The sequence below is a fragment of the Anarhichas minor genome, unplaced genomic scaffold, assembly GCF_050575085.1.
Source record: "Anarhichas minor isolate MPS153535 unplaced genomic scaffold, ASM5057508v1 ptg000003l, whole genome shotgun sequence".
NCBI lineage: Eukaryota > Metazoa > Chordata > Actinopteri > Perciformes > Anarhichadidae > Anarhichas > Anarhichas minor.
The window spans coordinates 19,482,501-19,508,428 of NW_027466449.1; the positions used below are offsets into that span (position 1 = coordinate 19,482,501).

The window sequence follows — 25,928 nt, forward strand, 5'->3', positions numbered from 1 at the left end:
TGTGTGTGTGTGTGTGTGCGTGCGTGCGTGCGTGCGTGCGTGCGTGCGTGCGTGCGTGCGTGCGTGCGTGCGTGCGTGCGTGCGTGCGTGCGTGCGTGCGTGCGTGCGTGCGTGCGTGTGGTGTGAGAATACATCCAGGTTTAGGGACGTAAACGCAACATCATCCCAGAATAATGTCTTTAGCTTCTTCTTCATCTCTGACACACACACACATCCAGTGGCTCCCACACACTCATGCTGGGTCTCTCACAACCACAACACACTGTACACACCCACACACACACACTGCTGTTAACCATGAGTCATCGTCATGTGACTGTGTGTGTGTGTGTGTGTGTGTGTGTGTGTGTGAGAGAGCTTGGCAGTGCCCACGTTAGCTTCGGTGCCAGCTTCACGGGTGTCTTAGATTAACACTGAAGAGCCCCTTTGATGATCACACACACACACACCTACGCACACACACACACACTAATGATGCCCGTCACACAGAGTCCTCCTCGTCTCTCCTCTCTCGTCTCCTCCTCGACTCATCAGTTATTCGATTGATCGTGTATCAGTCGTCTTTCTGCCAGCAGGTGGACGAGGATGTTGAACCAGTGAGCGATGAGCCGTCACCTGATCGGTGGGAAAGAGCTGGTCTAGTTCTATCCTGTTTGATCCGGTTTGGTCCGGCCCCAAATCCAGTTTAATCTGGTTTGGTGCAGTTAGTGTGTTTGTTCAAGGTTAGTCTGCTTTGATGCAGTATCTCTCCATTATTCCAGTTTAGTGTACTTTAGTCCAGTTTAATCTGGTTTGTTTGAGCCTTGCTTGGTCTTGTGTGCTTTGGTTTGGTCCAGTTGGTCTTGTATTGTACAAGGATCAGTCGGTTTTTGGGGTATTTCTGGTTCTGTTAATTCGGTTTCTTCCACTTTAATTTGGTTCCGGTCTTGTTTAGTACTGTTTACTTTGGTTTGATCCAGTTGTTGATATCCAGACTTGTTTGATACAATTCAGTCTGTTTACATTTAATTGTTTTTTTCTTGTTTGTTCTGTTTATTCTTGTTCTATCTGGATATTTGTGGTTTAATCTGCTTCCACTTTCATTTAGTCTTGTTTTGTCCAGTTGGTCTGGTCCAGTTCTGTCTTGTAGTCTGGGATGCTGTTTCATCTGGTTCTGGATTTGTTCTTTTATTTATTCTTAATGCCGGTTGGTCTGTTTGTTCCAGTTTGTCTGGTCTGATCCAGTTCTGTCTGGTTTGATCTGGTTTGATCTGGTTTGATCTGGTGCATTCAGCACCCTCTTGTTTATCCTCGACCTTTAGTTCCTCCTTTTGACCAATCACACCTCTCCCACTTCTCCTTCCTCTATTCTACGTCTTTATTTTTTTCCTCTTCCACTTCCTCACATTGTACTCCTCTTCCTTCTGCTCATCCTTCTGCACTCACTCAATTTTCCTCGTCTTTCATCTCATCCTGCTAACCTCTTTTTTCTCTTTCCCTCTCCCTCATATTGTTTCCACTCTTCCTCTTCCTCTTCCTCTTGATCTGTTTTTACCTTAAACAGCTCTTTTGCTTGTGAATGTCTGTCTGTGCAGATTTCTGTTTCCTGTCTCTTTTTACTAAAATCAAATAGCCTTTGTTGATTAATAAAGTTGTTTTGAATTGAATTGAAATTGATCCTCATTTTGTTTTCCATCCTTCCTCTCCTCCATCCTGATGTCCTTACAGTCAAATATTTTAACTTTAGATCTGATTGTATTGTTTTTTTATTTTGAATGTGCCATTTTAGTCCATTTTGACTGTTTAAGCAGATTGATAACTCTCTCTCTCTCTCTCTCTCTCTCTCTCAGTGTGGAGGGCGATCCTCAGTGTCCGGAGGCGCTCACTTTTTCTGATTCGTCCTTCGGCCATCCGCCTCCCTTCCATCGATATAGCAACAGCCCCCTCTCCAGCCCCTGTGACCCCTACGGTTCCGGCTCCTCCATCGGGCCCCTGGGAGCCTCCCACACACACACACAGGTACTGACCCTTAAACACACACACACACACACACACACACACACGCACACACACACACACAAAACACCAAACAGTCATTAAAGTTGTCTGCGTGACATTTCTAACAGGAAGTATCTCGATGTTGAAACTTTTTCAGATGGATTCGCTTTGTTGTTTTTTAACGTATTGTTTATTCGTTCTGAATAAATTACTTCTGTTATCTCCAAGACGTTCTGCTGATAAAGCTGTTATCCTACGTACGCACCACGTTAAAGCTACGTTTAAATAAAACAAACAAAGTTTTAAAGAAGGGTTAAAATATGATCGTCCAAAACAACTTTGAAGGTTGTAGACTTCAATAAAGAAGATAAGAGGAATTGAAAGCAGTAACATGTTTAATGTTTAACTTGTTTAGCATCGTGAGCCGTCACTAGCTGAGCTACAGCTCTGTGTTAGGCCCACTGTTCGCTCGGCAGAGGGCCAACCTGTGTGTCTGGTTTAGAGGTCGTTCTGGAGCAGCTACAGGAGTTCAATGTGAGCCCGACGCTCCCAGCAGACAGTAGATAATAACATGCAGCTTTCTATGAAGCTTATCTTTGTTTTTGTGCTGCTTTTACTTGATACGTCCTTCACCACCCTAAAGTAAAATATTCTGGAAGCTCAATTCTCAATCCTGAATATGACCCATTAATCCACAGCAACCTGTGGATTACCACAACCGTACCACCACATACGTTCATACTCTTTATAGTACTACTACTACAAATAATCTTTCTGCCAGAAAGGGCTTTCTGAGAAAAAAACTGGTCCTGAACCAGTCTCAGTGTAGTCCTGATCTTCTATATGAACCAGTCTCAGTGTAGTCCTGATCCTCTATATGAACCAGTCTCAGTGTAGTCCTGATCTTCTATATGAACCAGTCTCAGTGTAGTCCTGATCTTCTATATGAACCAGTCTCAGTGTAGTCCTGATCTTCTATATGAACCAGTCTCAGTGTAGTCCTGATCTTCTATATGAACCAGTCTCAGTGTAGTCCTGATCCTCTATATGAACCAGTCTCAGTGTAGTCCTGATCTTCTATATGAACCAGTCTCAGTGTAGTCCTGATCCTCTATATGAACCAGTCTCAGTGTAGTCCTGATCTTCTATATGAACCAGTCTCAGTGTAGTCCTGATCCTCTATATGAACCAGTCTCAGTGTAGTCCTGATCCTCTATCAGACCTCCATCAGTAAAGAGACCATCAGAGAGAAGATGGTCTGTTTCTATAGAGTTATTCTTGATGCTCGTCATCGGAGCCACCGGGTCGGATTCTGGTGAAACCAGATGAACTCATGCAGGTTCACCAGAAACTCCTTCAGCTCAGACTCCAGCAGAGACCGGTCCACCGTGGACAGACCCAGATCCTCCAGCAGAGACCGATCCACCATGGACAGACCCAGATCCGGAGCTCCGGAGGGAGGAGGAGAGCTCAGCTCCCGGCAGCAGCAGCAGCGTCTCCGTCTCCGTCTCCTCTGTCTCCGTCTCCTCCTCCTCCTCCTCCTCTGGTGTTCAGAGACACTACGGCTTTAATCCACAGGGGGCGACAGTATCAACACTAAATGAAAGTTCTCTGTATAGCTTGAAGTTGCATATTCAATAGTTGACCTCCCTCTCTTCTCCCCCCTCCCTTCAGGGTAGCTCTCCCATCTCTCCCCCCAGTCCGGCGAGCCTTGCCTGGGCTCAGCGCAGCCGACACCAGCCGGCCAGCCTGGCGCTCCGCAAGCAAGAGGAGGAGGAGAGCAAACGCGGCAAGGCTCTATCCGACAGCTATGAGCTCTCTACGGACCTCCAGGACAAGAAGGTACAACGACCACATGAGGTCTACAAGTCTTCACTGAGTTTTCAATGTGTCTGTTACATTCTGAGTTGGATGCAGCCTTTTAAAAAGAAAGCAAGAGAACAATGCACGTCAGAGCGCCCACACATGGTGTTTCACACACACACACACACACACACACACACACACACACACACATCATCGTGGGCTGATACTCAGCACCGTGTCAGGATTTCCATGTCTGTCCTATTTAGCTGCATCGAAGCTCTTCAACACAATTTCATCACATTTGATTCCAGTGCATCCCAGTCTCTGTATTTCTTACCACTTTCTGTCCGTATGTCGTTTGGTGTGAAGAACAGGACTGTTGAAGTCACGTAACGGTTCAAACGTTCACCAAGACAAAGTCCTTGTATGTGCAACGTATGAAGTTCAGTAACTCTCCCCACAAAGTCACAGTTCTGAGAATGTTGTTGTGATCTAAAACTGCTTTATTCATAATGTCAGTTTTGTCGGCTGATATAATATTATATTTTTGATTGACTAACAAAGACACAAACGCAACAGTTACTGACAAAGACTAACTCAGTTACTTTAGATCAGCTCAAAACAATGCTACAGTGTGTGATCGATCGTTCAGTAACAGATGTCTTCACTCTGCTGTTATCGATGCTGCTTCTAAATTACTGTTTAAAGTCAGTTACCACTATGTGTGGGTTAAATTGACCCTTTGCAGAGCCTGAAGGCATCATAATGTAACTGAAGTGAACCTCCGTTCGTGTCCTCCATCCCTTCGATACCTCGGTAGGTGGAGATGCTGGAGAGGAAGTATGGGGGCCAGTTTGTGTCCCGGCGAGCGGCGAGAACGATCCAGACGGCGTTCAGGCAGTACCGCATGAACAAGAACTTCGAGAGGCTTCGCAGCTCGGCCTCGGAGAGCCGGATGACGCGCCGCATCATCCTGTCCAATATGAGGATGCAGGTGCACACGCACGTACACAACACAGTGTGTAACACACACACAACATAAAACACATAACTAAACAGTTTGTTTTTCTGCTCTTCGGTGGGTCCAGTACTCGTTTGATGAGCGGCAGCCGCAGGGTCAGGGGTCAGCAGGTCAGCGGGGTTCTGACGACGCGGGAGACATCGACGACTCCTTCTCCAAGCAGGTAAACTCACCTGTGTCACCTGCTTCACAGATGTGTGGACATTAAAGCAGCTGTTTACTGTAAACACTCAAATAAAAGTTGGAGCGGGAAATTCCTGAACTTGAAAAGACTCACGTTCTGCTTACTAGCATTTATTTTTAGCTTTCAGCTGCATTCCTCAAGGAGATGAAGATGGCTTTCTTATCATGGACTGTAATTGTATACACACTCTGTATATACACTCAAAGCGCTTTCACACTACTTGTCATCATTCACCCATTCACACTCTGATGGCAGGGGCTAAGTGACAATTCTATCACATTCATACACCGTAGGCACAGCTACGGGAGCAATTTTGGGGTTAAGTGTCTTGCTCAAGGACACATCGACATGCGACTATCGGAGCCGGGGATCAAACCGCCGATCCTCTCATTGAAGGACGGCCCTGCTCTCCACTTAGTCACAGTCGCCCTAATCATCCATACTCTTTAAGATGCATTTAAGAACTCCAGGAGAAAGTTAGTAAGTGTGAAACATCCGAGCACATAGATTACTGAACGGTTCTACTGGCCACAGAGGAGGAGTGACGTAGAGACGCCGTATACGTCTCTGAGAGACCTGTCAATCACTGTGTAGCCCCGCCCTAAAGCATCCCCTGCTTTATGGTCTGTTTGACTCTAAATGGACCATAATGTACTAAATGAACATCATGCTGTATTGAAGAAGACTTGAAACTAGAGATTGAGACCATAAACTCATGTTTACAATGTTTACTGAGGTAATAAATCAAGAGAGAAGTAGAGTCATTTTCTCATAGACTTCTATACAACCAGAGGAGTCGCCCCCTGGTGGACACTAGAGAGAATGCAGCTTTAACACATGACGCTTTGACTTCACTCGGCAGAACCGCTGTGAATGAGCTGCTGCTGACCACCAGCCCGCTGTTCAGCACATATTCTGTAACCAGTGTAGCATTAAAGCATGGTGGAATTAGCAAGCTAGCTGGTTAACTATAGCAGACAGCTGGCTAGTTAGCTGGTTTGCTAATTCCACCATGCTTTAATGCTACACTGGTTACAGTAAAATAGTGTGCAGTTGAGATAAATGTCTAAAAACAATCCGTGCCCCTCTGATTGGTCCTCGTGTTTTGTCTCTATGTTGGACTGCAGGTGAAGTCTTTGGCCGACTCCATCGATGACTCCCTCACCTGCCAGTCTGGTCGCGAAGACTCGCAGGACGCAGGAGGAGACGGAGAAGAAGACGATGAGGAGGACGAGGAGGAGGTAGACGAAGAAGAGGAGGAGGAGGAAGGGGAGGAGGACGAGGAAGAAGACGAGGACGAAGATTACAGAGAGTGCGCGTGGCGCAATACAAACGCAGCTTCCCGACGCGTGGCGGGCCGGCCGGGAGTCGGAGGAGGGAGAGGAGGCGTGAGGGGAGGCGCCGCCATGCACGAGGACAGCACCGCCACCTCCTTCAGCGACGTCACGCTCTACATGGACGACGCCTGCCTCCCCTCCTCGCCACTCTCCCGCCCGCCGTCCTCGCCACTCTCCCGACCCGCCTCCAGCTCCGACACGGAGTACTGGGGAGGATTAGGGGCAGGAGGAGGTGTAGGGGGGAGGGAGGACAGCAGGGAGACGGAGGGAGGCAGCAGCGCCAGCCGGAGGAGCAGCACCCCCTGCACAGAGTGTCGAGGGGAGTACAGAGGGAGGGCAGGAGGAGGAGTAGGAGGAGGAGGAGGAGGAGGACACCTCCCTGTCCTGACTATCGAACCACCCAGTGACAGCTCAGTGGACATGAGTGACAGGTCAGCACGGCCAACCAGAGAGCTTCTAAACAGATCATTGTTAGATCTGTGTGTGGGTGTACAGGGCATATTTGTGTCTATTTTATATATTGTCATATTTGTGTCTAGTTTTAGACAACAAAACCAACAGTTGGGTTTAGGCAACGATTCAATGATATAATTTATCATCTTTATCGTCTCTCTATGGAATCATATCGTGATGACGTCATATATCGAGATGATCATGATACACAATTACGTCGTCTAAATTGATAACAATGACATACTCAAAATTCTGAATTGATAAGAATTTCACTTTTGGAAACAGTGAAGTGAAATCTGAATATTAAGATAGTTTATTTTCACCATATCTGGAATCATTTTTTAAACTTTATTGTTCAAACCTTCAGGTCAGAGCGAGGCTCCATCGGACGCCTGGTGTACGAACAGGAGCCGTCAGGAGCCGAGCGAGGGGGAGGAGAGAGGGAGAGGAGGGGAGGAGGAGGAGGAGAGGAAGGAGAGAGCGAAGAGGATGAGCAACGAGGAGGAGGAGGAGGAGAAGGAAGCAGCGAAGCCGACTCTCCGCAGGGAACGATCAAACACAAACCCAACGGTCGCTCGGTGGCCACGGCGCAGGGACAGACCCGCAGCCCGGCCAACGTCCCCTTACCGATGCCTTCAGCTCGGGCCCTGCCCTCTCACCCGCTCCCTCACCCACTCCAACACCCCCACACTCACCCACACCCCCACCCGTCGCCCATCCCCCACCCGTCGCCCATCCCCCACCTGCCCACCATCCTCCACCACCACCCACAGTACAGCCAGCAGCAGGTCATGCACATGCACCACGTGCACGGCGGCGGCGGCCCTTACATGCAGCACGCTCACAACTTTGCCCAGCACCACTACCACCACCTGCACCACCACCACCTCCCCCACGGCTACCCAGAACCCCCTTCTTCCCCGCTGCCCTCCCAGGTTCCGCCTCTCTCCCCTCTCCCGCCACCGCTCACGCCCTCGCCGCTGTCCTCCTCCTCCTCCTCGGCCCTCCAGAACTTGGAGGCGCAGCAGCTGCAGCAGCTGCAGCAGCAGCAGCAGCACCTCGCCCACCACCCCCACCTCCTCCTCCACCACCACCTGCTCTGTTCGGACGGAGACAACGAGAGCGTCAACTCCACCACCACCAACTCCAACGACGACACGACGGTCAACAACTGCAGCTCCGGCTCCTCGTCGCGCGACAGCCTGCGGGAGCCAATCGGCGGAGCGGCGCTGGGGAAACAGACCTATCAGAGGGAGAGCCGCCACAGCTGGGACTCTCCCGCCTTCAACAACGACGTGGTGCAGCGGCGGCAGTACCGCATCGGACTCAACCTGTTCAACAAGTACGTGTTGACCCCAAAACCAGCCGGCGGGATTGAAAAGCATGTTTTCTTTAAACAATCGCCTAAACTACACAGTTTATCACAGACAGAACACATCAAAGATGAACATCCTTGAACACACCATGTGTGACGAACGTTTCCATCAGAAAAAGCAACCAAAACGAAGCCTTAAATTGTGATATTTCATCAATATTCTACGTGTCTCATTTAAAATTTTGAGTCATTTTCTCATAGACTTCTATACAACCAGAGGAGTTGCCCCCTGGTGGACATTAGAGAGAATGCAGCTTTAACACATGAAGCTTTGACTTAGCAAATTATAAACAATCTCACTGTGCTGAACATGCATCACTGCTGACTACCTTCTTACCCAGGCTCCTGTTTTGGAACTATACGGAAATCTGCAGTTGAAAGTCGCTTGATAATTGTTTTCATGAATTGTTATAGTTTTAGTTTAGTGTAGTTTTATTTTGTTTCCATCCTGATTCCACTTCTGTTTGTCGTTTCTGGATTTTGTTAAACATCTTTTCAAGTTTTTTTTGTTTTGACACGTCAGACCACCTTCCGTCCTGCAAAACACATTTCCATGCGGTTATTATTGTACATTTCACTTCATCTTTACAGTCTGTTATGAAGTATTCGCTGCACTTTTTGCAATAATCTGTCACATTGTTAAAAAGATACAACCGTGTCACGATTAATCACCAAACTGTTTCATTAATCAGTTAGCAGAATAGAAAAGCATGTTGCTCAACAAATCTGTAGATTTCCATTGTAATGCTCCATTTCATTTGTTTTTTATTTATTTCAGATATAAGTGTGTGGTATCGCAGCGTTAAGTCCTCCTTAATATGTAAAACAGAGAAAGCCAACACCTCCACGTTATGAAGCAAAAAGTTTTGAAATGACGAGCGCTTAACGATAAAATAAAGAAACAAGGGAGGAAATCTGAAGTCAAATTTAAGAAAAACTAAGTGTGGTGTCTGGGCTGCAGGAAACCGGAGAAGGGGATCCAGTACCTGATCGAGAGGGGCTTCGCGTCGGACACACCGGTGGGCATCGCCAGGTTCATCCTGGAGAGGAAAGGACTGAGCCGGCAGATGATCGGAGAGTTCCTGGGCAGCCGGCAGCAGTTCAACAAGGACGTCCTGGAGTGAGTCCAACGCATCTAAACCACTTCCTGTTTGCTTTGTGTCGTTTTTTTATCCTGACTGTTTGTGCAAATGTTTAAAATTTAGATAATTTTCTGTTTTCAAGAAACACAACAAAATGACCTTTTGTGTATCAGTTACTCTCCGTTATTCTCTCACGTCTCAACCGTGCGAAGAATCAGAAACTGAAGAAAAGGCATTATTGATGGAAGTCAATGGGTGACACTTTTTAACAATAGCAGAACTATATGACGACATCTGCTTTACAAACTCTCAAGTGTCATTCATCCAGTCGCAGAGCACCAACACAAACATATTGAAAGTATGTTGAGTTTGTGAAGTGAAGATGTCGGCCATATTGTTTTTATTCCTCCTGATGCACATTTTTTTTAAATGCACTACAGGAATGCACTATTGTTTTTGTTCTGTTTTATTTGTCGTGTTTGAAAATGTTTAATGAAAAATGGGCGACAAATGCATTTCGTTGTGCATAATGACAATAAATTGTCCTTAAATCCTTGAATTTTCATTCAAAACTTGCTTTTTAAAACACTTTTACAAGAAACTGTTCATCCCGAAGTGTTTTAAATATGAACGTTTTAGTGAAGATGCATTTGTTTGTGAAGTAGTGAGCGTACGGCTCGATAAATGCGTTGTGGAAGAGTAAACGGATGTTTTCAAGTAGTTTTGCTGTTGTTAAACTCGGCCCCCATTCACTTCCATTCATCAAAGTTTTTTGAATCTTTGCTCACCGTGGAGAGAAAGTCTCCTTCAAGAATTCAGGAGGTGAATGATTGATGGATACTTGGACCTGAATCAATGATCATTTTGTACGTGAAGTGTTTTATATAGTAAAGCCAGTTGAAGTGTTCCTGTATGTATCAGCTGATCTCTTTCCTCTGCGTCGGTCTGCAGCTGTGTTCTGGATGAGATGGATTTCTCGGGGATGGATCTAGACGAGGCTCTGAGGAAGTTCCAGGCTCAGATTAAAGTTCAGGGTGAAGCTCAGCGGGTGGAGCGACTGGTGGAGGCCTTCAGGTACTGAACCGCTTCGTGGGTTTGAACCCCACAGAGGAACCAGCGAGTCCTGATGTTTCCTTCATCTCTCTCTCTCTCTCTCTCTCTCTCTCTCTCTCTCTCTCTCTCTCTCTCTCTCTCTCCAGTCAGAGGTACTGTGTTTGTAACCCGGTGCTGATCCGGCAGTTCCAGAATCCAGACACCATCTTCATCCTGGCCTTCGCCATCATCCTCCTCAACACGGACATGTACAGCCCCAACGTCAAGCCGGAGAGGAAGATGAAGCTGGAGGACTTTGTCAAGAACCTGCGGGGTCAGTCGTTGGTTCACCTCTTGTAATCAGTGCATTCAGGGGAAAGAAAGAAAAAAACGAGAACGGCTGCTGGCTGTCAGCGAGAACTGGAGAAAGTAAAGTGGTAAAAATATAGTAAAACTCAAATTTACTGAACTTAACAAGCTTCATTTTGTTCTATTAATCTTCATTTTATTTAATTCATCAAATCGTTTATTATGTTAATTTGTAATCACTCTGGAGAGATAAAAATGTGAAAACTTTACTCGAACTTGAGAAAGTAAGTACTCTATTTACATACATGTGCGTACTTGTACTTACTTTCTACTTCTACTCCACTAAATGTCAGCGGTAAATATTCAACATTAGTTACTTTGCAAATTCAGATTATTAAAAATACATTTAAATTGACAGTTAGATTAAGACTTGTATGGATTAAGTTTGTATTGATCCCATGTTGAAACACAAAGGCCACCTAGCAGGATATGTATTTATCAAATATATATATATATATATATATATATATATATATATATATATATTTGATATATCTTATTCTGAAAGTATATTTTGATGCCAATACTTGATGCAGGACGTTTATTTGTAACAGAGTATTTCTACACTGTGGTACTTTAAGTAGATAGTACTTCCTCCTGTACTAGAAACAAACCGTGATTGTTGTTTTTATGTGCTGGGACATAAAATCAGTCAGAGCTCCTTTAACTCAGTCGGATCTCCTCACTGAATATTCTGATTTCTGATGTCTCTGAACTGTCCACTCTGCTGCTGTAGTCCTGCAAATGTCCCTTCTGTGGGACTAATAAAGGATTATCTTATCTTAACTTAACTTATCTTAACTTAACTCAACTTATTCTATCTGACCTGATCTGATTTGAACCTGGACCCCGATCCCTGTGTGTTCCCTTCAGGTGTTGATAACGGTCAGGACATCCCCAGGGACCTTCTGGTTGCCATCTATGGAAGGATCCAGAAGTGGGAGCTGAGGACCAACGATGACCACGTGTCTCAGGTCCAGGCGGTGGAGAGGATGGTGGTCGGCAAGAAGCCGGTGAGATCTTTCAAACCGACGTCTGAGAGTCTGTGTGAAGTATTCAGATACAGTGATGTCCTCTAGTTACACACGGCTTTATTACAGGATAGCAAACCCTGATATTTAAAAAACATTGTTCAACAAATTCTCTGAGCCTGAACAAATGACTGCAGATCTTCTTGTTGCTGCACGATGAATTAATGTGTGTGTGTGTGTGTGTGTGTGTGTGTGTGTGTGTGTGTGTGTGTGTGTGTGTGTGTGTGTGTGTGTGTGTGTGTGTGTGTGTGTGTGTGTGTGTGTGTGTGTGTGTGTGTGTGTGTGTGTGTGTGTGTGTGTGTGTGTGTGTGTGTGTTGCAGGTGCTGTCGCTGCCTCACCGCAGGTTGGTGTGTTGCTGTCAGCTGTTCGAGGTTCCAGATCCGAACAGAGCTCAGAGGAGCGGCGTCCACCAGAGAGAAGTCTTCCTGTTCAACGACCTGCTGATGGTAATCAATACCCTGTGTGTGTGTGTGTGTGTGTGTGTGTTTATCCCATAATGCACCGGTCCTGTTTTAAAGCTACACTCCAGCAAACGTCACAAACGTTTCAGAGAAATTACAAGTAAGATGTGTTTAAAAAGTTACCATTACATAATGCCTCATTTGCATATTTAAACATAACATTTCAGAAAACTTGTAATACAATAAATCATCCTCTTAATGTGAGTGATGAAGTGGTGAAGTTTCATGGTGATATCTATGAGTTCATGTGTTCACCTGTAGAGTCTCTAAATGTCTGTAATGTAACTAAACGTCTCTTTAAAGGACGTTTCCTCTCAATGAGTTTGTTCTCAGACTCTGATGATAAATCTCCACTTCAGCAGCTCTTACATTCACCAAACTTCACTCTTTCATTCCTATCTGTGTGCTGAAGGTTCACACATCACTCACACACTCATTTATACATTTATTACACTAAATATTAAATACGTTCATGTTAATTAGGAACATTGCAGCTCTGCTCAGCGTTTGAGCCTCTTATAGTTTTTGGTTTTATGGCTCATTTTATATTTTTCAATTGTTTTGATTTTAAACATGCATACAATTTTAAATATTCTACATTTTTCAGCACCAGGAGTTTCGTTTGGCTAGAAACTTATTTTAATTTGCACCTCAGCACTTCAGCCTCTTGTGGCCGAAACGAGTATTACAACAACAACCACAAAATCATAAAAATGATTCTTTCTTAAACTATTCGTAAGTAATAAACACAGAGAGAAAACAATTAATATCAGACCAAGAATACGGATCACCACAGTGTTTTGACATCTCAGGTCTTCTGTAGAACAAGATAAATAAAAATCCTCTTTTTTGTTTCATCAATACGTTTTGATAGAACATATAGAATTTGTGTTGATTTTGTTTCTTCTTAAAAACTGTCTCAGAACATGAAGAAACTGACATTTATGAGAAGCCCGATTCATTCTGAAAATATGAATAAATAACACGTAAATAAAGAGAGTGACAACGAGGGTTCAAAGGGTTCATATTAAACGAAGATTAAACGGTCAACGCAGAAAAAACATGAACCCACTTCAAATGAGAATTAGTTTTTCAGAAGATGAAGTGAGTTGTGATTCAAATCTACGTCAATCGTTTTCAATTCATTCAAATAAACTGTGAATGAAAAACAAACCGGAGAAAGAAATGTATTCAAATGTCTCACTGGGATTAAAACAACAACTCTCACCTCAAGATGAACATAAGAAATATATAAATATATCCTCCTTTCCTTAAATCCTTTCCTCCTCCTCCTAACTCCTTCATCTCGTTTCTCCTCCTCAGGTGACGAAGATCTTCCAGAAGAAGAAGACTTCGGTGACGTATAACTTCAGACAGTCGTTTCCTCTGGTGGACATGCAGGTCCACACCTTCCAGAACACCTGTAAGTCCTCCACTCTCCCTCCGGGTCTCCTCTCCTCCGTCTCCGTCTCCTCTCCTCTCTTCCATCTCCTCTCCTCTCTCCTCTCCTCTCTCCTCCTCTCTCCTCTCCTCTCCTCCGTCTCCTCTCCTCTCTTCCATCTCCTCTCCTCTCTTCCATCTCCTCTCCTCTCCTCCGTCTCCTCTCCTCTCCTCCTCTCCTCTCCTCCCTCTCCTCTCCTCTCCTCTCTTCTCCTCCGTCTCCTCTCCTCTCCTCCATCTCCTCTCCTCCGTCTCCTCTCCTCTCCTCTGTCTCCTCTCCTCTCTCTCCTCTCCTCTCCTCCGTCTCCTCTCCTCTCCTCTCTTCCATCTCCTCTCCTCTCCTCTCCTCCGTCTCCTCTCCTCTCCTCTGTCTCCTCTCCTCTCCTCTCCTCCGTCTCCTCTCCTCTCCTCTCTTCCGTCTCCTCTCCTCTCCTCTCTTCCATCTCCTCTCCTCTCCTCTCCTCTCCTCCGTCTCCTCCGTCTCCTCTCCTCCATCTCCTCTCCTCCGTCTCCTCCGTCTCCTCCGTCTCCTCTCCTCTCCTCTCCTCCTCTCCTCTCCTCTGTCTCCTCTCCTCCCTCTCGTCTCCTCTCCTCCCTCTCCTCCCTCTCCTCTCCTCTCCTCTCCTCCGTCTCCTCTCCTCTCCTCTCCTCTCCTCTCCTCCGTCTCCTCTCCTCTCCTCTCCTCTCCTCTCCTCCGTCTCCTCTCCTCTCCTCTCCTCTCCTCTCCTCCGTCTCCTCTCCTCTCCTCTCCTCTCCTCCGTCTCCTCTCCTCTCCTCTCCTCTCCTCTTCTCTGTCTCCTCTCCTCTCCTCTCCTCTCCTCTCCTCTCCTCCGTCTCCTCTCCTCTCCTCTCCTCTCCTCCGTCTCCTCTCCTCTCCTCCGTCTCCTCTCCTCTCCTCTCCTCTCCTCCGTCTCCTCTCCGTCTCCTCTCCTCTCCTCTCCTCTTCTCTGTCTCCTCTCCTCTACTCTGTCTCCTCTCCTCTCCTCTCCTCTCCTCTGTGTCCTCTCCTCTCCTCCGTCTGTCCTAGTTCTCATATCTCTATTTGCTTTTTGTTGCACTTCTTCAACTCCCTATTCGTACCACGCGGGCCCACTGAAAAAACACACATGAAGATATATACACATCACACACCACACATACACACACATACACACACACACACACACCACACACACACACACACCACACACACACACACCACACACACACATCTCCCCAAAATCTTTAATAAGAGAAAGCCTCATTTGCATACTAATTGCCTTAATGTTTACTTTCCGGTTAATTTTAACTTTGATCAATTGGATCACAAATAATAATAATAATAACAATAATACTTTAAATGAATTCATTAATTAGATAGTTACAATGGAAGTATGAAAGAATACACGTTTTCATGTTATATATCCTTTCTCACATTTTAATACAAATAAAAAAATAAAAACATAATAAAATTTCAGGATATAAATAAACATCAGTTTCTTCCCGTAATGCCACATTTAGCTGGAGCCAAACAGAAGTACGTACGATCACCACTGTGAACTGTCAGGATTTCAGTAGAATCTTTCAGCGTCGATCATTTCGCAGCTTCTTTCTGTGGAATCTGAGCTTGTAGATCTGAGCTTTGTTAAGTCAAGACACCAGATCTCCTTCTTGACTTACAAACCAAAAGATGCATGCGGGACAAAGATGTGAAACTTTCATGTGCAGCTGAAAAATGTTCTCATCAATCTGTGAACAATAACAGAGCGACCGTCTGTCTGCAGATCACAGGATTCCCTAAATATACGACCGTCAGTCTAAAACTAAAGCGGCTGTTCAGCTGAAGTCCTCTCAACGTGACTCACTCAGCCGACACCTTTCTCACTAACGACGCTAACGAGACATCATGCAGTCGTGTGTGTGTGTGTGTGTGTGTGTGTGTGTGTGTGTGTGTGTGTGTGTGTGTCTTTCCTTGTAGAGGAACTGGCTCTCGTTTCTGAGCAGCAGGTTGGAGTTGGTGGTGTTTTCTAATCGTCCTCAGCTCCTGTTAACGAGGACGTCTTTATCTCCACCATTTACAAATAAATAAAACGTACTTCTCCTTTTAACGTCTTACAGAGCAAAGTAACAGCCAGCTGAGTAGTCTGACCTCTGACCTGTACTCCAGGGTGTGTCGGTACACTGTGACATCCCCTCCTAAGTACCGCCCCTTTTCCCCCTTTGTGCTCCAATAGCAGTTGAGCAAACTTTGAACTAGAACCTCGGTCAACTTTTCCTGTTTTACTTTGATATCAGGTCACGTTACAGCGGCGTCAAAATCCTCAATGTTCACAGTCACAACTATGAGGAACCTTTATTTGTATATTTATTATTTATCATTCAGTTATTTTACATGTATTATAATTTATTTTATTCAATTATTTGTTTTTTATTCTTTGATCTATTGCACTGTTTCATCAGTGTTTAAAAATCAATTAAAAATATATAAATAAATAATGATAATAATCATAATGTATGACTGTACATATATATATATATATATATATATATATATATATCGTCTGAGAGCTGACAGTGTGGTCGTTGTGTACTGAAGCTGCAGTGGTGGCTGTGTTGATGTTGTTGTTGTTGTTGTTGACAGTTCTGGTTCTCCAGTTGGAGCTAAATGGGACTTGGCAGCTTGTGGTGATGACTGTGACCAGCACAGATTGTCCCGTATGATTCATCAGCACAATCTTACAGCGACTGCTGGTGTGTGTGTGTTCGTGTGTGTGTGTGTGTGTTCGTGTGTGTGTGTGTGTGTGTGTGTGTGAGTGTGTGTGTGTGTGTGTGTGGGTGCGTGTGTGTGTGTGTGTGTGTGTGTGTGTGGGTGGGTGAGTGTGTGTGTGTGTGTGTGTGTGTTCGTGTGTGTGTGTGTGTGTGCGTGTGCGTGTGTGTGTTCATGTGTGTGTGTGTGTGTTCGAGTTGTTTAAAGTGATGTCACGTATTTCCAGAACCAATCAGGAAGCAGCGTTTGAATCTGAATCCGATCACAGCTGTTGAGTTGTTTACTGTCAATCAAATCAAACCCACAGAGTTCTGATGAAGCGGATATGAATCTGTATGTTCTGTCATATTGCTGTAGTATACTACAAACTAAATAACTACCTTTCACTTGTTTTATGTGATGTTATTGTGTTTTATTACTTTTACATTATTACATTATATTTATATATTAATACAGACAAACTGTAAGTATCATTACTTAATCATATTTTCAGATTCATGGAGCGATACAAAGAGATATCATGGATGTAAAAACCTTTGACTCTAGTATGTTAACAACTTTATCCAATGTTCACGTGTATGTTCTGGAAATGAATGAACATATATAAGCATATATTTAATAAGATAACACCTCATTTGCATTTTAATTTCTTGCCTCTGAAGATGAATTTCACCACAACACACAATACTCACACTAACAAAGTGCAGCCGCACAATGTTCAGTCCACCCTTCTTATGTGCAGATTCAAAGTCTGCATGAGGACAAGTGGAGGGAAACGTGTCGACTGATTTCAAGAAAATGTCCATTACCACAGTGCGTAACGTGTGTGTGTGTGTGTGTGTGTGTGTGTGTGTGTGTGTGTGTGTGTGTGTGTGTGTGTGCGTGCGTGCGTGTTGTCTCAACCAGACTACCCTCACGGTATCAGACTGACGTCGGCGAACCCCGGAGGAGAGAGGAAGGTGCTGATCGTCTTCACGGCTCCGAGCCAGCAGGACCGAGCTCGCTTCACCTCCGACCTCCGAGAGAGCATCGCCGAGGTGCAGGACATGGAGAAGTACCGGGTGGAGTGTAAGTGTACCTGAGGCCGTATGTAGTAGTAGTAGTACGAGTATGAGACACAACAGTTTCATCAGTAGTACCAGTAGTACCAGTTGTACCAGTAGTACCAGTAGTACCAGTAGTACCAGTAGTTGTAGTGGTACTTTTGTATTTTAACGTCTCCCTCTTTTCTCCCTGCAGCCGAACTCGAGAAGCAGAAAGGTGTGATGCGTCCAGGTGTGATGTCGGGGGGAGGACCGGGAGGAGGCGGCGGGACGCCGGGGGGCGGGGCCAACGTCGGCGCCGCAAAAGGCGAGGTGGTGAACGGCACTCTGGGTAGGCCGAGCCTCGACGACATGTACGCCTCGGTGGACGGACTCAAACGCACGGCGCTCAGCTCCTCACTGAGAGACCTCTCAGAGACAGGTGAGGACGGGATGTACAAGTACAAGTACAAGTACAAGTACAAGTACAAGTACAAGTACAAGTACAACATACATCGTAAAATAACAGCATTTGTTTCTTGTGAGACGTGACTGAGATTCTGCAAATGTGATATTTGAATGTTTCTGTTTTTATTTCTGTTGTGACTCACTGACTCAAACCTACATCTGTGGTCTTATGCAACTGATGAAACAGTGATGAAACCTAAGATGGAAATACAGCCGGATGGAAGCAGAGCTGAGATGCTCCGGCGCCTCCTGCTGGACGGCTACGAGAAGTTCAGCATGACAGATATCGGGGGGGGGGGGGGGGGGTTCTTTAAAAACACACGGGAGGCTGATCACTAACTAGGTTAACCATGAACTGATAGCCGGTCGATATTAGTAGAGTTAATTAATCAATGTCAAATTGTGTTTCTGATGATATCTGGTTATTATGGAATTAATTTGAAATTGTAACAAAACTTAAACCCAGTAAAAAATAAGTATACGTCCTAAATTCAAAATCCGATCTAAATAGAAATACAGAAGTAATATTTGTAAAATAAACTTTAAGTATTAGAAGTACACATATTCATTATTCACTCATGATGGTACAATTATATAAAATATTACTGATCCAGAGTTTCAGCATTTTATGTTGGAGCTCGTTGATGTTTTTTTATTTTTATATACATTTTTATTGTTTTGTAAAATTTCAATCAGCAAAGTAACTTCAGATGTCACATGAAGTGTTTTGTAGTAAAGAAGTGTCTTATTTTCCTCTGACGTGTTTAAAGTAGCAGTGAAGTGGAAAGAAACTAGTATAAAACTGTATACAAGTACTTTAGTACATGTTTTAGTACACTGCTAGCCTGTCTGAAAGATACACATTCCAACACATCTAAAGCTCGCTGATGAACATCTTGTATGTTGTTTAATCTGCACACAAACGAATGTTAAAATGTTGTTCACGGGATTACGTGTTCGCACTCTTTCTTTTTAACCCTGCCTCGTTCTGATTGGCTAACAGGGAAGCGAGGTCGTAGGAACAGTGTTGGGTCATTGGACAGTACCATTGAAGTAAGTTTGTCGGGGGGGGAGGGGCTGTGAGCATGCAGGATGTGACCTCCCAGCATGCCCGCACATGTTCGGCTGCATGTATGTTGGATTCGTGTGTTTGTGAATATTTTCATCTTAACGCGCGACGCGTTTGTCCAGTTTCTGCGATCTTTGGAGATCCATTGTTACAGCTTTGGATGTTCATTATTTGACAGTTTAATAGTAGATTGGACTTGTTTTCTTTGTCATATTTATTTGTGGTAAACAAAACGCCACCAGTTCTGCTGTCTTTGTCTACTTAACTCTTTCTTCTTCTTCTTTCCTGCATGTCTGTCCTGAAATCTGTCTGTTTAACTCACTGACAATATATGTTCAATATATGTTCAATGCAAACACTGAGTTTTAACATTAATCTTCCAAGCAGCTGCTGAAAAATGTAAAAAATCAACTTGGAAAGACTTGGACTCTTCCTCGTTGATTTGAGCTGATTTACAAAATAAATTCCGTTAATGAGCACAATAAAGAGTTTTAAATGATAAATTTGGTCATTTTTTCACCAGAAGAGTGATTATTCTGCAGCCATGATAGCGGCTCTGTGAGGCTATTTTGTGAAGCTTAAAGCTAACGTGCCCACAATGCTAGCATGCTGATGTTTAGCAGGTGCAATGTTCACCATCTATATTTAGCATGCTAACAGTTGCTAATCAGCACTAAACACAAAATACAGCTGAGGCTTCAGACAACTCTCAATGTTGAAGATTCTGTGAATTACCCACAGGAACCAAACTCCGGTTCTGGAACATGAAGCCAAAGATTCATGTGTTAAAGCTGCATTATCTCTAGTGTCCACCAGGGGGCGACTCCTCTGGTTGTATAGAAGTCTATGAGAAAATGACTCTACTCTTGATTTATCAATTCATCTTGGCTTTTTACAACCAGTGAACAGGAAGTGACCATATTTGGACTGAGGTGGAGTGACTGGTAGAGACCTGTCAATCACTGTGTAGCCCCGCCCCTAAAGCATCCCCTGCTTTATGGTCTGTTTGACTCTAAATGGACCATAATGTACTAAATGAACATCATGCTGTATTGAAGAAGACTTGAAACTAGAGATTGAGACCATAAACTCATGTTTACAATGTTTACTGAGGTAATAAATCAAGAGAGAAGTAGAGTCATTTTCTCATAGACTTCTATACAACCAGAGGAGTCGCCCCCTGGTGGACACTAGAGAGAATGCAGCTTTAAGACATGAAGCTTTGACTTCACTTTGCAAGTTGAACTGGGGGTTGCCTCCTGATCAGTAGTCTGGTTCTATAGTTCATTCTCTTTCCTCCTGTCTTTGTTCTTCTCCTCCCTCCTCCCCCTTCTCTCAGGGTTCCATTATTAGCAGCCCTCATCCTCACCAGCAGCGCCCCCTGCATGCTGGAGGTCTCTCCTACAGCCCCATGATGGTCCCTTCGTCTCCAGCAGCCTACCGGCCGCACCGCCCTACTCAGAGCCCCGGTACAGGGGTGGGGGGTGGGCCGGGGCTCTGTCACAACCAGGGGGGGATCGTCACCTCCCCCCTCGTGAGCGGGGGAGGGGGTGGGGGAGGAGGAGGGATGGCGGGTGGGGGAGGGCCGACTGGCGGCGGCGGCCTGCTGGGGAATTTCTTCGGCAGCCGCAGAGGCAAGTGTCCTGGTCCCCTGACGATGACGTCACCGACTCCTCAGGGTCCTCCGAGTCCCCTGATGATATCATCGCCCCCCCACTACCCCGCCCCCGCGCCTCCCATCGCCCACCCATCCTCCCCTTCCCCATGCCCCTCCCCATCGCCCAACCTCGTCCAGTCGGACTCGGGAGGACTTGGAGGGGGAGGAGGTACGGGAGGGGGGCCGTCCAAGCTCCAGGCGTTGCACGCTCACTATTGCCACGGCAGCAGTGGAGGAGGAGGAGGAGTCAGTGTTACTGGGCACCAGCAGCAGCAGCAGCAGCAGCAGACGCCGCCCCCACCTTACCACCACCACCACCGCTACCACATGCAGAGCGTCCCGCAGCACCACGCCCTCACGCACAGGTTCTCGGCCCCCCGGCGGCAGGGCCCGCCCAGCTGCGTTCCCTCTCATCCCCAGCAGCATCAGAGGGTGCAACATGGCGTCGGCCAGCACCCGCGCTACAACCTGGGCTTCATCACGCCGCCGCCGTTGCCGCTCTCCCCGCACTCCCCCGTCACCCCTACTACCCCGCACGGACTCTACCACTCGCACCCCGCGGCGGGGAGACCGGGGGTAGGCGGCAAGCTCCCACTGACCATCTCGCACTCGCAGCCCCACCCCCACGCTCACACACACTCTCACAACCACGCCGTGCACACACACTCCCCACTCAGCCCCTCCCCCTCCGCCTCCCCCTCCACCCACTTCATCTTCTCTACCCCGCCTCCCCAGACGCCCTCGGCGCGCCTCGTGCCCCAGACGCCGACGCAGCCCTACGGGCCCCAGTACCCGTCGATCTCCTCCATCCCGCCTCCGCCGCCGCACTCTCCGTTGCCTCCCCCGTCGAACGCCCCGCTCTCCCTGCACCCAGGGCCGGGGGCAGGAGGGCAAGGGGCGGGCCCCAAATCGAAACCGGTCAGCCGGATCAGCACGGTCGTGTGAGGAGGCAGAAGGAGCCGAGGACGGTGGTCCGCCACCCCGCAGTGAGCCACCGGGGGGCGGTAGCAAAAGGGAGCAGGAGGGGGAGGAGAAGAGGAGGAGGAGGAGGAGGAGGGGAGATGCAGGCGTACCAACATGGCCACCTAGTGAGGAAGAGAGCACTGAGAGCGGGGAAGAGGAAGTTACTCAGCCTGTGTTACTTTCACATCCACTTCCCCTGCAGGTAGAGAGACTCTCACACCTGCACCAAGAACGTAACACACACACACACACCGGTGGTCGTGGTGAAAACCTCCTCCATCTTCCCTTCGTAGTGCCCTTCAGAGGTGGCCCCGGACCCGAGAGGACGCGTTGTGTTTCGCATCATGTTGTGAGTCAGAATCTGTGAGTTGCTGTCGTGAAACAACAGACGGTTTCGGGGACCAGACGTGAAGAGAACAGTGCCTGTGAATTTAACACAAGGATTAGCGCCCGATGCTAACGCTACGTATATCGGTCGACGGGACGAGTTCCTTTAACTGTACTCCAAAAAAATCACACCAGTCTTGCACCACTTTGTTTTTTTCTGCACACAAACAGCACTCGTGCCATTGTTTTTGGTTGTTGACAGATTACAAGCCATGAGGTGATGCTGAGAGGCGATGTGGTGCAGGCTTGTGTCTTAGACAGGCTTGCATGACCTGTGCAATAGCTAATGAGTGTCGGTGTGTCTGGGGTTAAAAATCCTATATGCAGGGGGAGGGAGTTGTTGTAATTTAAAGCCCCAATCCAGCATTCATTTGACCATAAAAAAAAGTGCATTAGTGAAGATTACTAGAAGACTTTACTTTCTACAATAAACTTTTTTAAAAACTTTAAATAAGCCATCATAACTAAAATAACTACAGGTGTATTTTTACCTTTGTGTTTTGCAAAAATGACTAAAAAGCCTTGAGTGTTTGTGGATTACAGGGTTTCAGCAGGGGGTGCTACACTGTTGTTTTGGATTGGGACTTTAAAGTGGGAGTGGTTGACTTTTGACATTGCAATTTTCCCAAATATTTAATCTTTTAAAAGGAGAGAGTCGTTTGATTCTTTGTACTAAACGGTATATTTGAAAGTATGAGACTGGATTTGTCAGACTTTATAATGTCAACTGTATTGTGCTCCATATTGTATGTGACCCTTTATGTTGCCGGGGAAGGAGATTATGGAAAAAAGGTGCCAAACAGGGTGCAGTCTGGGAAACAGAGTCTTTAGTGTCGCTGGCTTGTCTGCCTTTGATGAAGCCAGAGAACTAAAATAAAGTCATGAGTTATTTCAGGTTACATTAAACAAGATGTAACGTTTCTCAGCAGGTAGATCACTGGAAATGTAAAAAAAAAATGAACTGGGTGGGAAATCAAAATCAAAAAAGTCATATTCAGGTTAGAAAATCTGAATTGGGCATCATCCAAAAAACACTTCCATAACTACTTTGTAAGCGTGGTCAGCTGACGGATTCTAATCGACTGAAATATTATCAATATTATCATTAGTGTCTCAGTAAACATTTTCCATCTTGACAATGATGTCATGTGACGTGATGGGGCCCGGAAACACTTTTCCCATTGACTTAAATTGGGAAAGAGAAGTCTCTAACTCAGCTGATAACGTTTGTTGAGTTGATTCATCCTCCAAGAACAAACACTTGAATGTCTCTTATTTAAATCATCAGGACCTTAAAGTAGTAACAATGGCCCAGCCGAGCTGTGTATCGAAGAATCCATGCCGCTGTCCGAGGTGCTGAAGTAGCAGACAGATTTGTAATTTGCTACTTTTTCCCTGAACCCAAAAGAGTCGTTCAATGGACGGTTCGCTCGTCGAATTTCTGGTCGTAATGAAACTCTTAATAATACGTAAAGGTCGACTTTATTGCTCAGTTCTCTTCTGATGAGCAGAGGAATGAAGCTGTGTGGATATAGAACATTTAAGTAAATATGAGATCGACTATCACAAACGTATAAATAACTTCAGATAGAGTTAAAACATGAATAAATCAGCACAATGAGCGTATTAAACTAAATATCAGCACTAGTTGATAGTTGTCTCAAGATCAGATGATAAATTGTGATGTTTACAAATGCTCTAAAACCTTTAGCAGTTACATCACCACTCTTGGCATCCACATTACATTTTAAGCAAATCAATAATTAAATTCCCACCCAGTCCAAACTGTGTTGTTATTTTCTCTGAATAAGATGTGAAACATTTCTGGTGACCTTAAAGTGGGGACAAAATTAAATCCACTTTTACTGCTCGGGTTGCAAAACGGAGAGAATAAGGTGCCTTCAGACGGAGGAATGGTATAAAAATAACAACAAATAATCTTCTGATTCACTACATTGGAATATGAAGACAATTCAGCATCCAAACCAGTCACATATTGATTGATTGTATCCATTCAGAATAAGAAACATGAAGCCATTGACTATATTTCATTTTAAAAAAGGCCTTCGTCTCCCTCGTCATCCTACAAAGGAACCTGAACACTGGACCTCATTTCATATTGAAGGACTCGCTAACGTCTCACAGAACATGTTCCACCGTCACGCAGCACCAAGTGAAATACTCTTGAACAAACTCATTTTTACATGTTATTTTTGCACTTTTGTGTTACACCTACCACACTAGTATTAAAGTGTATTTGATGGAGATGGCCGGATGTCAGGGCAGGAAGCCCACGATGGCTGATAGAAAGTTCTTCGACCATTCGAACTATTTTACCAGCCATTTGTACTTTTTGGACGAGAAATAAACCTCTCAGTGCTTGTTGCTTTCCTGTCAAAGGTTGCAGGCTTTTGTCAGCCTCATATAAATATTTACCAGCGTTTTCACTGGTGGATGATGGGAAAGTTCCTCTGATGTTCTGAATGCAAAACGTTAATTTTTAGTTTCCCTGTGACTACGTGAATGCGCCAACTGTAGATATTAACTGTACAGTGTGTTCTCTTTTTCAACGGGGCCAACGGCATCGATCTGTAACCGAGGTTCAGAATGGCTTGAATTAACAAAACGTATGCTCTAAAAACCAAACGTTCATCAGGGTTCTTCAGGCTATTTGAGCAACTTTTGGGTTCCTCACTAGAAAAATGAAACAATAAAAATCCCTTAAATGTTTTTTTTTTTTTTTGTAGAAGCCTTTTTGTTTTCCAGGTTTGTGAAAACACCGTCATGGATTATAATCAGTGGACGGAGTTCCTCAGGGAACCGTCCTGGGTCCCATTTCGTTTTCAATCTGAAGAACCCCTTTGACTTTTTAGAGTGTGCTACTGATATTATTATCAATATTGTTGTGTGACAAGCTTCTACTAACATAACGTACTCCTTGGGCTGTTTTGTATTTTTAGCATTTTTAATTTTGTTATGTGCTTTACGAGTGTGAGATGATTTTTATTTACTTTTCTGATTTGGGCATCTTATGGAAGTACTAAAAACTTTTTAATTTTTAATATGTTTACAACAAAAACCAAGAATTTTCTGTGACTAACATACAACTAATATGTTCTAATATTTTTAATACAGACTGTGATAATTACTTTCACTCACCCCCACATGCTTTTTTTGCAAACACAAACCTCTGAATCATCGCAGAGCCTCAGCGAAGCCTCTCAACGTTTTAATGGAACCAAGCAGCACTTCTGCCTTTTAAAACAAACACACAACACATGCTGAGCTGTGGACTGTTTGGTCCCCAACATGTATCTGCAGTCACCGACAGAAACACTTAACACCGAGTCTAATCCAGAATAAAACAAGTAACTAAACACCCTAACATCTAAACAAAGGTCTCGAGGAGCACTGGATCAAACCTACCTCGTACCGGATTACACAACATTTCACTCTGTTCCACTGCGATGCCCGAGCTGAATCAAGCGCAGCCTCACTAAAGTTCCCATTTTAAAGGTCCAGACGCAGGTTTGTTTTTGCATGTTGTAGCCTAACAACTACAAACTGTATGTATTTTACATTACTGCCCTCCAAGTTGTTAGATTTGTTTCCTTCCTTTGGACAACCTTTGGTTTCAGAGTCAATCTCTAGATAGATAATCCATCACTATCGACGTTTATTAGGAGTCCGAGCACCAACGCTTTTGGAGCTGTGCTGCTTTTGTTGTTTGTTTGTTTTAAGTCAGTATTTTGCTGGATCAGATCCTGTTAGTGTTCACTGCAGGAGGATATCTGAGGCAAACAAACAGACACATTTTCAGCCATGGTCTTGTGCTCATGGATAGTCTTTCTGACATGAGCGTGCTTCAGCCCCAGTAAAGTGCACCATTATCTCTTGTCAGTATATTCAGCTAAATGTCTTTGGAAAATAAGGAACGTTTTAAAACCTACTTCAAAAGAACAAACAACCCTCTCTTCCTCCGTTAAACGATGCCCATGTTTCCTTGTTTTGTTAATTCTGTGATTAATTTGCTGTCAACAAAGCTCA

General features: G+C 45.1%; 1 protein-coding gene across 1 annotated transcript in view; it reads left to right on the forward strand.

Moving 5' to 3' along the window:
• The window catches only part of LOC142960082 (IQ motif and SEC7 domain-containing protein 2-like), a 110,705-nt gene extending 89,229 nt beyond the window's left edge, over positions 1 to 21,476 (forward strand). Inside the window, exons 2-17 of the mRNA XM_076101692.1 lie at positions 1,830 to 1,998; positions 3,652 to 3,819; positions 4,604 to 4,777; positions 4,872 to 4,967; positions 6,116 to 6,756; positions 7,146 to 8,120; positions 9,115 to 9,273; positions 10,187 to 10,309; positions 10,435 to 10,601; positions 11,510 to 11,649; positions 11,989 to 12,114; positions 13,453 to 13,552; positions 17,222 to 17,383; positions 17,555 to 17,779; positions 18,809 to 18,858; positions 20,214 to 21,476. Coding sequence (XP_075957807.1) covers positions 1,830 to 1,998; positions 3,652 to 3,819; positions 4,604 to 4,777; positions 4,872 to 4,967; positions 6,116 to 6,756; positions 7,146 to 8,120; positions 9,115 to 9,273; positions 10,187 to 10,309; positions 10,435 to 10,601; positions 11,510 to 11,649; positions 11,989 to 12,114; positions 13,453 to 13,552; positions 17,222 to 17,383; positions 17,555 to 17,779; positions 18,809 to 18,858; positions 20,214 to 21,476 — 4,738 coding nt within the window. The remainder of the gene's footprint in view (positions 1 to 1,829; positions 1,999 to 3,651; positions 3,820 to 4,603; positions 4,778 to 4,871; positions 4,968 to 6,115; positions 6,757 to 7,145; positions 8,121 to 9,114; positions 9,274 to 10,186; positions 10,310 to 10,434; positions 10,602 to 11,509; positions 11,650 to 11,988; positions 12,115 to 13,452; positions 13,553 to 17,221; positions 17,384 to 17,554; positions 17,780 to 18,808; positions 18,859 to 20,213) is intronic.
• Positions 21,477 to 25,928: the final 4,452 nt, after the last annotated feature.